Source organism: Saccopteryx leptura, chromosome 3 (assembly GCF_036850995.1).
Source record: "Saccopteryx leptura isolate mSacLep1 chromosome 3, mSacLep1_pri_phased_curated, whole genome shotgun sequence".
Taxonomy (NCBI): Eukaryota; Metazoa; Chordata; class Mammalia; order Chiroptera; family Emballonuridae; genus Saccopteryx; species Saccopteryx leptura.
Window position 1 is genome coordinate 288,832,169 of NC_089505.1, and position 14,499 is coordinate 288,846,667.

The 14,499-nt window shown below is 50.4% G+C and overlaps 1 protein-coding gene across 2 annotated transcripts in view; it reads left to right on the top strand.

Moving 5' to 3' along the window:
* Positions 1 to 14,499, top strand: part of OTOF (otoferlin) — an 84,893-nt gene that overhangs the window by 11,877 nt on the left and 58,517 nt on the right. For both annotated transcript variants that reach the window (XM_066372418.1, XM_066372417.1), the window contains exon 2: positions 2,301 to 2,359. In XM_066372418.1, the coding sequence (XP_066228515.1) occupies positions 2,301 to 2,359 (59 nt within the window). The remainder of the gene's footprint in view (positions 1 to 2,300; positions 2,360 to 14,499) is intronic.

Genomic DNA, 14,499 nt, shown 5'->3' on the forward strand with positions numbered 1-14,499 from the left:
ATAGTTGTGAGCATAGCGTCCGCTATCCAAATTCATTTATTGACTCAAAGAATCTATTTCAAACTGAACGGCTCAGCTACCCATGAGCAGCTGCCTCTGCACAAAGATGCGGTTTAATTTTTCCATCTAATGGCCTCATCTATCCATAGATCCTCTCCTCTGCAGGGAACAGGCTAATTTCTTCCTCTCAAGCCTTATTTTCCGTCTTCTCTGTGGCAAGAAAGGTGATTGGATATTGGGGGTTTTAAGTGGCTTTGTCTGAAAGCCATGTAAAATGGAACTGAAATTTCAACAGGACTGTGTTGAGTGGTGTAGATGTTAAGTGGAAATGAACTTGAAAAGAAAGTTGGGGTTAGCAATCCCCACTGATAACTTGGAAGGGACGGCAGAGGTCCCATCTCTGTCCTGATGAGTGAAAGGACCACTGAAATGATCCCTGCCACTGGAAGTACAAACCCTCCTAGAAAGTGGATTGTTAAAAACGCTTAAGGACATTGTTTTCTTAATAAATTCGCCTTTCCACTGTGTCTGTACAATTGAGTTGGTTTGTTTCAGCAAATCCTTGTTTGGAAAAAAATTACCTGCAAGTAAAATTTAACTCATCCTGTTTGACAATATTCACCACATTTAAATCTCTGGAGCCTTAGGCAATGAAGTTTTACTGCATTTCAGAACAGAGCCCTTCTGTATGAATTCTGCAATGGCTAATTTTACCTTACTTCCCATTCTCTCTAACAAGGCTATAGGAAATATGCGAGCAGGGGAGGCTTTTAGCTTCAGTGACTTCCTGCGCACATTGGAACCCTGACACCAGCTTGGATGGTCCCCCTCTCCCACCCACTGAGTTGCTTAATATTCACTCCGGGAAGCCCTTGAGCACAGCCATATCCAGGCTCATTATGATCTTCTAGGATGAAAAGGCCTTTGATTATTCGGAGTGCAGGTCCTTGGGGAGTCCCCAGTGCACAGACATGCCCAACCGATCTCAATTTATATTGTATTGCCCGTGGGAAGAATCAAAAGAAGCTCAGGCACCATCTCTCCTGTTTCCCTCTCCTCCCCTGGCTGCCTTGCCGTTTGCTGTTGAGGTTTTTCCTTTTTGGTGTTTTGTTTTGTCCCTGGCTAGTGCTCAGGAGCCGTTCTTTCCCATCTGTCTTCTTCACAGCTACTTTCTGTGCATGTAGCTTCTGCTTTATAGCTTCTCCCTCATTATCTCAGAGGCAACCCCTCCCCACCTGCCCCCACCCTGCACACATACACACACACACACACACACACACACACACACACACACACACACATACACACACACACACACACACCCTTCTTCAAACCAACCACCTGCCTCTGACATGGAACTGCTGTCCTCCTTGTCCTGGGGGTAGAGGGTAGGGGGTGCAGCCGGGTACATCATAAATTCCACTGAACATTCCTCAGTGACCTGAACTGGCCCGGGTCTCCACACAGCGCCCACCTCCTCCCCTCCCCCCCATACCTGCCCTTATTCTCTCCTCATTCTTATGGTTCTTCAAGCAACCCGGGCCAGTTCTGACTGGAGGGGCTAGACTCAGAGAGTCAGGCAGCTCTCCTGCCCTGGTGTGTGGAGTGTGAATGTGGGCTGGTGGGGGTTCCGGGAAAACATGTGTCCACAGCACCCTCCCCGTGACCTGCACCAGTGGGAATGGAGGGGGCGGTGTATGGGAGGAATCACCCACGCTGCCCCCCCTCCAAAGGCTGGCAGAAAACGTAACGAGACCGTGGAAAAGGTGAAAGCCCTTGGCTTATGGGGAAGGTCTGGATGTGCCTGGTCGTCCGGCCGGTCTGGGCAGGAGCTCTGGCGTCTGGCTACAGTCACATTCACAGGAGAGGCTGTCATTCGGTAGGGGGCCTGCTGCCCGCAGGGCCAGGCTTCTGCTCAGGGCAGGGGCAGGCCAGCAAAAGCCAGCAGGCCGAGGAGACCGCAGAGAGGCCAAGAAAGCCACTGGGAAGGCAGCGAGGCAGAGGAAGGAGGCCGAGGTTCCACTCTCACATCTACCCTGACCAGCCTTGTGCCTTCTTGTACTTACTGTCCCCATTTGTGACATGTGGCTAGTGGCCTTTGACCTGCCTGCCTCATGAGGCTGCTGAGAGGTCAGCTAAGCCCCTGTGGGAACCTGCCCTTCCTGGAGAGTGCTGCCCAAGACACAGGTCCCCTGGTTGATAACAAGTGCTCCCAAACCCGATGCTGTCCTGATGACTACCAGGTCAGAGGTCCGACCTCAAGCTTCTGGATGCTAAAATTTCCTCTTTCCCTCTCCCAGGGCAATCCTTCCACTCCCGGGTCCTGGAGAACTGTGAGGATGTGGCTGACTTCGACGAGGTAGGAACCCCTGTGGGGCAGCTGAAGCCCTGAGCCCAGAGGGGAACAAGCACCTCCCTGCCTCCTGGGGGCGCACTGGCCCCAAACCCTGGGAGGCCGGCTTGCTCAGGGCTCCTCACCTCTGGTTTGCTTTCTGGGAGCCAGCCTCCTTCTGCCCCCCACCCAGACCCCTACCAGAGCTCCTGCCCAGGAGAACCCCACGCACAGCACAGCGACTGACACGGAGAGTGGCCGTGCAGGCCCAACGCCCCCCTGCTGCCAGGCCGGCCCCCCCCCCAGACCCCTACCAGAGCTCCTGCCCAGGAGAACCCCACGCACAGCACAGCGACTGACACGGAGCGACGTCCAGGCCCAACACCCCCCTGCTGCCAGGCCGGGCCCCCCCCACCCAGACCCCTACCAGAGCTCCTGCCCAGGAGAACCCCACGCACAGCACAGCGACTGACACGGAGCGACGTCCAGGCCCAACGCCCCCCTGCTGCCAGGCCGGGCCCCCCCCCCCACCCAGACCCCTACCAGAGCTCCTGCCCAGGAGAACCCCACGCACAGCACAGCGACTGACACGGAGAGTGGCCGTGCAGGCCCAACGCCCCCTGCTGCCAGGCCGGCCCCCCCCCCACCCAGACCCCCACCAGAGCTCCTGCCCAGGAGAACCCCACGCACAGCACAGCGACTGACACGGAGAGTGGCCGTGCAGGCCCAACGCCCCCCTGCTGCCAGGCCGGCCCCCCCCCAGACCCCTACCAGAGCTTCTGCCCAGGAGAACCCCACGCACAGCACAGCGACTGACACGGAGAGTGGCCGTCCAGGCCCAGCACCCCCCTGCTGCCAGGCCGGGGCCTCTTGTTCTCTCTGGAGAAAGGGCCACAGGCGTTGAAGGCCTGAGTGTGAGCCCCCAGCTGAAGGCCCAGCAGGCCTGGAGGAGGGGCTTCCCTCCGGCGTTCCCTGGGTTGGCAGAGAGCACAGGCTAACTCCTCTTCATCTTCCAACAAAGCCAGTCTCACGGAGCTGGGGGGGTCTCTCCCACTGTCTCCTCAGAAACCATTTTTTCCCCTTTTGAACCTCAGGCTCAAAGGGTTAAGTGTTTCCCTAGTATATGGCACATTATCTCACTGGTCCCTACAAGGCCACACTCTCCTTTCTATGTATGTACATCATACATATGTACGTGTGAACTCTCTTTTATTCCCATATTCTTTCCTTCCATACACAACCATTCTAATGTGTTTAATGTGTTTTCCATGTAGCGTTACAAAATTACTATCGTTTTATGAGCATATAATTTATGTTTACTTAAATGGTGTTGCACTATATATTTTATTTTGTTTCACTGAGCACGATATTTAAGTTCCATCCTTCTTGCTACCTCAACGGTTTTCAGCTGGTGTGACCCAAGAGGCACCCTGGCGTGCTGCCAGAACTTTTAAAACCTGCAGTACCCGACTATTTAGTCAGGGACACTGGCCAGTTTTCCTTTAGATTGTCAAATAAAAAAATGACCACAGCCAACACAACAGTAGCTGCCCTGTGTGAATGAATCAAAATGATACCTTTTCTTTTGTCATATTGACAAAAATGTATTTCTTTTTGTGCCGCAAAATTTTAGTAATTAGTTTATGTGTGCCATGAGATGGAAGAGGTTGAAACTCGCTGTGCTATGCTAACCCACTGTTTCCACCTGCTGCACAGTAGTGCTCCAGGGACCAACCATCCTGGTTTGCCTGCGACACAGACTTTCAGAGCTGAAAGGGGAAAAGCCCTGGTCAAACCAGGATGCGTTGGTCAGCCTCCCCATTTCACCTACACCCTCCCCCAGTGAGGAAGCCCCGGCTTGCCTCTTACTCCCCACCCCCAGAAATGTGATGAATACTCAATGTGTGTCCCCGTTGGACCTGCGTGAACATTTCTCTGGGATGTACACTAGGACCTGGGATTGCTGGCTCATAGGGGACACACACACTCCATTTGATCCCGCACTGCTGTGCCATGGAGTGCACTTCTACCACCAGTGCGTTCGGATTCCCGTTCCCCACTTCCTCATCGGAACCTGCTGTTATCTCGCTTTCTGATGTTCACTAGTCTAACAGTGACACCTCATTGTTGTTTTAATGATATATTTAAAGTTTCTTGTTTGTAAATCATCCGTTTATATTCCCTGCCCCTTTTTGCTATTGGTCTAGCTATCTCTTTTCTTATTGATTTGCAAGAGCTCTTTGTATATTCTATATATCAACGCTTTGTTGGTTTTAGATATTGAAAATATCCTCTCTCACTCTGCCAGCTCTCCATCCACTTTGTCCCCGGTGCCGCTCATTAACTAGAATTCCTTAATCCTGGTGTTTTCTAGTTTGGCTGAAGAAGTCTTTACACTCTTCTGAAGAAGTCTTTACACTCTTCTAGGTTATAAATATGTTTTCCTACATTTTCTGATTTTACGGTTGTATCTTTTACCCTGTATGTGGTTTTAGATAAGGGTCTAGTTTTGTTGTTATCCATACAAGGGTTCACTTTTGCTAACATCAGCTTGTCAAGCAATCTTCTCCCCATTTATTGTTTGTGAAGGTCTATGTCTGAGCCTGCTATTCTATCCCTTTAGTCTATTTCTCTGTTCTTGAACACTACCACATTGCGGTCATTAATATGTTCTTTTGGTATGTCTTAATATTTGGTGAGGCAGTTTCTCTCTCTTTACGCTTTTTTAAAGTTGACCTATTTATAGATCTTTATTCTTCTAGATAAATTTTAAAGTAAGTTTATCAAGTCCTTCCAAAAACTAGAATTTTGATTAAATTTCACTGAATATAATTAATTTAGAAAAGATGTCAATTTTTTTAATTAAATCATCTATTCAAATTACCTATCATCCCCTACTAGGATTTTAAAGATTTTTACATAGAAGTCTTATGCAACCTGACCAGTTGGTGGCGCAGTGGATAGAGCGTCGGACTGGGATGCGGAAGACCCAGGTTCGAGACCCTGAGATCACCAGCTTGAGCAAGGGCTCATCTGGTTTGAGCAAAAGCTCACCAGCTTGAGCCCAATGTCGCTGGCTCAAGCAAGGGATTACTTGGTCTGCTGAAGGCCCGCGGTCAAGGCACATTAAAAAAAAAAGAAGTCTTATGCATTTTTTATTATTGTTTAGATGTTTTATGGTTTTGTTGTAGTCATGAATGGTATCTTATTTCATTACATTTCTTAGTTGATTATTGCTGGCATAGAAAAATGCTTTCTTTCCCTTTAAGAGTCCTTTTATCTGGCAAGCTTGCTGAACTTTCTTATTCATTTTTTTTTAACAGGGACAGAGAGAGAGAGTCAGAGAGAGGGATAGATAGAGACAGACAGGAATGGAGAGAGATGAGAAGCATCAATTGTCAGTTTTTCATTGTGACATCTTAGTTGTTCATTGATTGCTTTCTCATATGTGCCTTGACCGTGGGCCTTCAGCAGACCGAGTAACCCCTTGCTTGAGCCAGCGACCTTGGGTCCAAGCTGATGAGCTTTTTTGCTCAAGCCAGATGAGCCCACGCTCAAGCTGGAGACCTCGGGGTCTTGAACCTGGGTCCTCCGCATCCTAGTCCGATGCTCTATCCACTGTGCCACTGCCTGGTCAGGCTCTCTTATTCATTTTAATAGTTTTTCTATTGATTCTGTTTATTTTATTGTTTTTTTTAAGGCATACAATAATATTACCTACAAAAAGAAATATTTTATCTCTTTCTTTCCAATCCTCCTTCCTGGATTCTTTATTTTTCCATAGAGTATTGGCTGTGCTCTCTAGTTCTATGTTAAACAGTAATGGTGAGAGTGGGTATCCTTTCTGAGTTCTTCATATTAAAGGAAATATATGCATCTAAAGTGTTGGCATCAAGTATAATTGTTGTAATAGAGTCTTACTAGTTAATCTTGTCTTACTAGTTTACTTTAGTTTACTAAGAGTGTTTATTATAAAAATTTTATTATAAAAAGTTCAAAGGTTGTTGAATTTTATCAAAAGCTTTTTCTGCATTGATTGAGACCATCATAATTTTTTCCTTTAGTATGTTTCACAATATATTATTTTCAATACATGGCAGATTCAATTGATAAATATTTTTATTTAGGATTTTTACAGCTATCTTTATAAAGTTTTTATAATTCCATAATAGATAAAATTTTCTGGAACAACACATAAAATAAAAATTTACTCCTTCTTGACACTAATATAATATTAGTGAATCAAATATTAAAACATCTAAGTCTGGCTCTGGCCAGGTGGCTCAATAGATAGAACATCATCCACGCACACTAAGGTCACTGGTTGGATCCTCCATCAGGGCGCAGACGAGCAGCCATCAATGAGCATCCAACTAAATGGAACAACTAAGTGGAACAAGAAGTGGATGCTTCTCTCTCTCTCAAATCAATGGAAAAATTAAAATGAAACAAAAAACCATCTAAGTCTGGAGTTTTGGGAAGAGAGCTCTTCAGCTCCCTTTTCAAATTCTTTATGTCATCTTGCATCGATTTTGGAATTTTATATTTTTCTAGGCATTTTTATATTTCATATAGGTTTTCAAATTTATTTGGATATATTGATCTTCCAAATTTATTAATTTGTTCTTTATGATTCCTTGTCCTTGTTTCCTTGCTAATATATTTCTTTCCAGTCTGTTTGTTGCAATGGTCCTGCTCTGGTCGGTATGTACTGTGCAGTGCGCTGTGTTTCTTTTACAGGAGAGGTCCTCCCCAGTCTCTTTACTTTGCCCTGTTCAGGTTCCTCCGGCATCAGCTACTCTGTCTGGTGACAGGTCTTGGGGAAGCTTCAAAGGCTGGCTGTGTCCATTTCTAGGGGTTGGTGGGTGGGCTTGAGCACCAGATGGGCCCCAGGCACCAGAGGAAGAATCAGAGTCTCATCTCTGAGCCTTTAAGGAGCAACATGGTTGATGACAGAAGGGAGTCTAGATTTTTAACAAGCCAGCTGTGGGGCCTCACTGAGAGAAGGTGGGAGTCACTGTCTGTCAACACCCATTCTCATCAATTCTCCTCCCAGAGAGGCCGCTGGCACCATTTTATCAGTTCAGGAGAGAGCAGTGATTGCCCAAGGTAACGCCAGGGGAAAAGTCAGAGCGGAAGGTGCAAAGGTTTCCTCTGACCTACTCTCTGCTGCCGCTTCCCCCACCCCGGCCACGCCGGGCAGCCTCCACCCTCCCTGCAGTCTCCCTGGGTTGCTCAGATTTGTTTATCTGTCTGTTAGTTACTGTATGGAATCCATATTTTCCTCTTGCTTCTGCAATTTCTCCAGGGTTGACTCTGGGGTTAGAACCAACAGTCTTAAGTCACCATCTTGGCACAAAGCGAAAGCTCTTCTGTGACCCCCAGAATACCTTACCCGTTCTTTCTCGGCTTTACCTCTTATGTTGGGCTGTGTTTGACCGGCAAGGGCCTCACGGCAGACTGTTCCCTTTGAGGCTGGCATTTAGCTGAGCAGACACAAACCTAAGGGGCCACCCTGAACCTCTGTCTTCTCTACACCCTGGGCCCATCCCCCAGTCATGTCCCTAGACTCAGAGCTACAGGCACAGGGGAGCAAGGCTTCGACCTTTTCACCGTGGCTCTGGAGCAACCACTGACCATCACAGCCCCAGGCTATGCCTTCCCCAAGGACATTTTTGTTCCAGACTTGTCCCCGTCCTGGCTGTGTGAATTTCTACCTCAGTTTCTAAGCCTCAGTACCCACATTTATCAAATGAAGTCTCTTTGTAAAATAATCAACAAAATAAAGGATTATTGTGACAACGAAAACATCGCTGGCTACTAAACCCACAGCCGCGGCCTCAGGTGTGCCCCTCTACCACGGTCTGTTCTCTTCCTCTCCTGATTTTCTTGGTCAGGGCCCTGAGAGCGGGGGTTGGGGGTAGGGGGAGGCGGGGGTGGTGGTGAAGATGCAGGCAGTCTGGCTCAGTCTCCCACAGTCCTGCCTCCCTGGGCCTCTGCCCCAGTTGGTCCAGCAAAGCACCTGACCCCCTCCCTCACCAGGTCTCCCAGGGGACATGTCCATCTGGGCCTCTGGCCAGTGAGCAACCTGATACCCTTTCCAAGGATGCTACCACTCCTTCCCATTAACTGCTCCCTGGGACACCTGAGCCACAAGGATACATGACATTCCAAGTTAATCACCGTGTCCTTCCCCCGTGCCACCTAGCCTGGGGCAGATGGACAGTTAATCCCTGCTGTCCCCAAGCACGGGCCCATGTTCTGAGTACCTATTATGTACCAGGCCCTGGGCTAGAGGTGCCCCAGAGAGAGAAACCAACAGCACAAACAGACTCGTGCAGGAACAGGGACATGGGGGAGCCTCCGGGCCACCACCACCCCCAGGAGGGAGGAAGCCAGGAGTGATGAGGAAAAGCACGTGGCAGTATCAGAGAGGAGCCCGGAGGCAGGGAGAAGCAGTTCTCACCTGGGCACAGTTCTGCTCACCCATAGGTGGACGGGAAAGTTTCAGGCTGTCACAGGGGCAAACCCACTGGCCCTCAGTGGAATGGGGCCGAGGATGCTAAATGACTTGGGGCGCGCAGGCCCTCCCATGCTCCGCCTGTGACAGCCCCTTTGGAGAATCGTGACAAGCGTGTCAGCAGCAGTAGCAGCAGCACTCTGTTGCTTCCTGAGCAGGTCCTGCCCCATCTCACTTCCACCTGCAGAGGACGAAACTCAGGCTCAGAGCACACGAATCCTTCCCCAAGTGACAGGGCTGTGAGTGGCAAAGCCAGGGCTTTAAGTTCACTCTTAGACGTGATTCTAAGCCCCTTGGGGTGTGGCAGCATAAAGCTACACCTGGGCCTGACTGCCCTGCAAGGCTGTGCTGGGTGGGGTCTCTCCACACCCCTTGCCTCCATTTCAACCCCCAGAAGCAGCCCGCAGCCTGGCCACCACTGGTCAGCAGTGTACACTCCACAAAGCATGGGAGGCAACCTGCCCACACCCTGCTCAGGGACAGCTCAGCGGGCTCACCCAAAAGATCCTGGGACTGCACCCGGGTTTGCACCTGCCCCCCCCCCCCCAGTCTGCAATGGACAAATCCTAACCTTCCCTGACTGGATCCAAAGGAACCAGCCTGTCTGTGGTCCCAGAACAAGCCTGGGGAAGGAGTCCCAGCTGCTCTTCATAAAATCTCTAAAGGTCTCTTGGCTCCCCAGAAAAATCTCTTTTCTCAGCCTTACAGTGCCCAGGGCCTTTGGAAACCAGCTCAGCGAGGTACAAAGTGCACTGGCCTGGGATTCGTGAGACCTGGGCTCCAGTCCTTGCCAAGGTGTTAATAAACTCTATGACCTTGGGCTGGCCCTTCAACCTCTCTAGGCCTCGGCTTCCCCTTCTGTAACATGGGTATATATGCCGTGCTCTGCCTGCCTTATGGAACTGTGGCATGGCTGAAAAATGAAAAGACAAGAAAACAAATCTCCCTCCTCTACTCAGACAGGGTGAGAGGGACTGCGCAGGCTGGGCTGAGGAAGCTGAGTGGGGAGGAGGCAGCCATGGAAGAAAAACAATGCTCCGGACAACAATGAGTGGAAACAGAGCCTGGATGCGGTGTCTCCTTTCCCAGGGGCAGGAACCTGAGATCCTGCATTTAACTTCCAACTCTGGAAAAGAGAAAAAGAGAGGGGGGGAGAGAGAGGCTTTGGGCCTGGCCAGCAGCCAGCAGAGGCCCTGCTCTGGGGAGACGGAAATGGACACACCAGACCCACCTCAAGGCAGTTTGGCCCAGACCCCACAGGAGAGGCTGGAAGGACAGTGGTACCTGTAGGGATAGTAAGAAAAGCAGTTGCTCTTTGCTGAGCGCTCAGCCTGTGGCAGGATGGGCTGGGAGCTTTCCATGGGGTTGTAACTCACTGCAACTCCCTGGGTCCATATAGTCCCAGGTGATAAGCAGCCACATCAGCATTTAAACCCAAGTTCATCTGATTCCAGGGCCTACAACCAGTTGCAAAGTGGGCAAGGCTCGTTTCTGCTCTCAAAGAGCTCAGTCTAGTGGGGAGATGAATCCAGAACAGACAACAGTGGGCAATGGGACTTCTGAGCCCAGAGGAAGGAGAGGTCATTAGCCAGGGAGGGTGGAAGGTCAAGGGGAGTTGATCTCATCTGTCCACTTTGCTTTTACCTAGAAGTCATGGGCTGTGAGCTCCATGGGGCCAGGAATGTACCCTTCTGGCTCATAATGGCTTGGCATCCAACATAGGGCTTAGGGCAGGGGTCCCTAAAATTTTTACACAGGGGACCAGTTCACTGTCCCTCAGACCGTTGGAGGGCCGGACTATAAAAAAACCTATGAACAAATCCCTATGTACACTGCACATATCTTATTTTAAAGTAAAAAAACAAGCCCTGGCCGGTTGGCTCAGTGGTAGAGCGTCGACCTGGCGTGCGGAAATCCCGGGTTCGATTCCCGGCCAGGGCACACAGGAGAAGCGCCCATCTGCTTCTCCACCCCTCCCCCTCTCCTTCCTCTCTGTCTCTCTCTTCCCCTCCCGCAGCCGAGGCTCCATTGGAGCAAAGATGGCCGGGGCGCTGGGGATGGCTCCTTGGCCTCTGCCCAAGGCGCTAGAGTGGCTCTGGTCGCAACAGAGCAACGCCCCGGAGGGGCAGAGCATCGCCCCCTGGTGGGCAGAGCGTCACCCCCTGGTGGGCTTGCCGGGTGGATCCCGGTCGGGCGCATGCGGGAGTCTGTCTGACTGTCTATCCCCATTTCCGGCTTCAGAAAAATACAGAGAAAAAAAAAAAAGTAAAAAAACAAAACAGGAACAGATACAATATTTAAAATAAAGAACAAGTAAATTTAAATCAACAAACTGACCAGTATTTCAATGGGAACTATGGGCCTGCTTTTGGCCAATGAGATGGTCAATGTCCGGTTCCATATTTGTCACTGCTAGCCATAACAAGTGATATAACGCGCTTCCGGAGTCGTGATGCGTGCATCCTGCGTCACCGGAAGTAGTACTGTACATGAGCCATGCCGTGCTTTGCTGTGCCGCCACATACAGTACTCCAGGACCACCAATGAAAGAGGTGCCCCTTCCAGAAGTGTGGCAGGGGCGGATAAATGACCCCAGGGGGCCGCATGCAGCCCGTAGGCCATAGTTTAGGGACCCCTGGCTTAGGGAATATTGCTGAGTGAAAGAATGAATAAAAGAATGAACCCAAGTTGAGTCTTAGGACTTTAAATTCCCAAGACAGTCTCTTTCCATTGTACTCCACACACACAAAAAAAATCTAGAAGACTGTCTCTTTAAGGATATTGTCCTGCTGATTTAGGTCAGTTCTCCATATCCACTCAATGAACCCCAGAATAATTCAGGTCATCCTCCAACTTGCATCAGGGAAACCTTTCCGTGGAGTCCTAGATCGCCGAGGCTGATAGGATTCAGTGCTCTGCTGCCCCGGCCAGCACCAGCCAGGTCACACACAGCCAAGCCTAGAGCTGGCTAACTGGGTCACAGCTCCATGAAGAGGGAAAATAGAGGAAACAGCCAGAGAAAATCCAAACTAAAACAAAGCCCATGACTCTACTTCTAAGCAGGTCAAATGGTAGTAGCAAAGCTCTGGGCCCCAAGTTCTGAACTTAAGTCACTTCCCTTGAGCTAGGAGACTGGTTACAGGTTGCAAAGCCCTGCCTGTTCTAAATCCAGTTGGGAAAAGGTGAGGTAGAATGGAGAGGGGGAGGAGGAGGGAGCTGATGCTTGCTTTCCTCAGGAAGGCCTTCTGCTTGAGCAGAGGTCCTCAAATTTGGCCACACATGGAGTCACCTGTGAGCTCTTACTATACTGACACCCAGACCCTGCACAGAGACTTCGGTTCCTCAGTCTCAAATGCAGGTTGGGCCCTGGGATTTTTTTAAACTTTCAGAATTGAGATTAAGTTGCTGATTCTAATTGAGCAACCAGGCTTGAGAACCTCTGCTAGCTGCTGGCCTGGCTCAAAGCCTGCATCTCTCTCTCTCTCTCTCTCTGCCTGCCTCTCTGAGAGAGAGAGAGAGAGAGAGAGAGAGAGAGAGATAGGAAAATGGGGGGGGGGGGGGAGACAGCTAAACACAGAGAGACTCTGATATAAGATTAAATGGGTGGGGTGAGAAGACAGCAGAGGAGCAAACAGGAGAGAAGGAACATGGAGAAGCCAGGGGAGAGTGAAGTGTAGATGGAAAATACAGAGGCAGAGAAGTGAGGAAAGGGAAGAACACTTAAGAGGGGAGGAGTCAGTGGTAACAGAAGCTTATGGGACTCACTCAGGACCTGCCTCCTCTCATCACGAAGGCCTCTGAGAAGGGCCTTAGTCCCTGGCGTTCACAGTGAACCCGGACCCCAGCCCTGCTCAGGATCGTTCGTCCTGAGGCTCCTTCCTGGAAAAATTCCTGAAAGGTCTCTCAGCCTCATACCTAGGTCTGCTTCCTCCGGAGTCTCATCTCCAATCAGGGCTTCCAGGGGCAGCCCCTCCACACCCCTTCCAACCTCCCCTTCTCCCTGCTCAGGAAACGGGGATCCGCTTTTCATTCCTGTGGGCCCTTGGAACCCACACAGACACTGCACGCTCATCACTGGGCAAGTCGATGGTGACAGGCAAACAGAAGTCACAAGCAGTTTCTTCTCTGGGTCTCTTTCCTCAGAATGACTTCTGCTCTTCCTGTGTGTTCACCAAATTAATGTCACTTTGCAACACCCCTTTCCTCTAATGTCATCTCCTTGTTCTAATCTTTCTCTCCTTTCAAAGCCAAAATCCCACCCACACACCCTCAAGTGGATCAAACATCACCAAGAAAACGGAAATCGAGGTGGCTCCCCGAGCCCTCTCCCCTCAACTCCGAGCTAATGAGCTTGTTATTTCCCCACAGCTCAATAACAGCAACGTTCATTAAGAAAACCGCACGCTCGGCTGAGCTGGAGGCATCCGACATCGGGAATTGTTTAATGACATCTGTGGGCCGGGAGGCTGCTTGCAGGCTTCCCTCGCCCTGCCCTCCTCCTTCTGACCAAGGCCCGGCTCAGAACCCTCTTCCTTGCCACCCTGCCCACTCTCTTCTCGGCTTCCTCCTCCCTTTCCTCCTGCTCCAGCTGAACCAAGGGAGGGGTGGAGGGGTAGTATCAGGAGCCTCTCTGGGACTTGGTCAGTCCTGAAGAAAAAGGACATGAAGGCTAATTTTCTGAAACAGTCTCCGCCCACATTGGAAGTGACCTTCCAGACTGACCCCATGTGACCTTCCAAACTGACCCCTACACCCCCAGTCCTCCCATGTGACCTTCCAAACTGACCCCTACACCCCCAGTCCCCAGCCTGGGAAAAGGAGGCTTGGTTTTGAAATGGTAGACTTGCAGGCTGGGCCCCCAGGAGGCTCCCCAGGGCCTGCTCAGCACTAATGACCAAGTTCTCCAGGTCCTGTTACTTCTCTGAGCCTGAGTCTCTGGGTCTATGTTACCAGCCTCTTGCATTGGAGTAAAGACTAAATGAATTAATGCATCTAAAGCATTCATGCCCCTGCATAATAAAAGATTCTCTGTAAATGCAGCTATTGTTACTATTGCTATCATTATTATGTCTTTCTAGCCTATTGAGCAGTCTGAATTTGGTGGGGGATACAAATGAAACAATCTAAAAGTCACTGCCTTCTACTGCTCTGTCCAAATCTCCCTTGATACCATCTCTCAAGTGGCAGTTTAAGAAGACTTCGGGGCTTTCTGTTATTTTCAGTTATTCAAAGCCAAGGTCAGAAAGGTTTACTTCTCCAACCTGTCATCCTCTTCATGCCTGGCCTTCTCTCATCTCTTAGGCTGGGGCTCAAGACAGAGCTGGACAGGGATGCCTGTTCAGGCCCTCCCCATCTCCTCCCATTCCAGCTGGGGGTGTGGAGGCAGGGCCTGGGTCTTGTTCTCTGCCATAGACGTGGTCCCTCCCAGAGGTGGCAGCTGGTCTGATGCCACTAGCCAGCTCTGGAAGCTGTCACTGAGGCAGGCCTGCAAACGCTGGCTGTCTCACAAGATGCCGCGTGGGTAGCTCTGGGGAAGACCTTAGTGGCCTGCCACACCACAGGGATTCCCAACCTAGGAGCTCCGGTTCCAACCCACCCCAGCTCCTGCCTGGGGGCAGATGGCACTGCCACCTCATTCAGGCTCAGG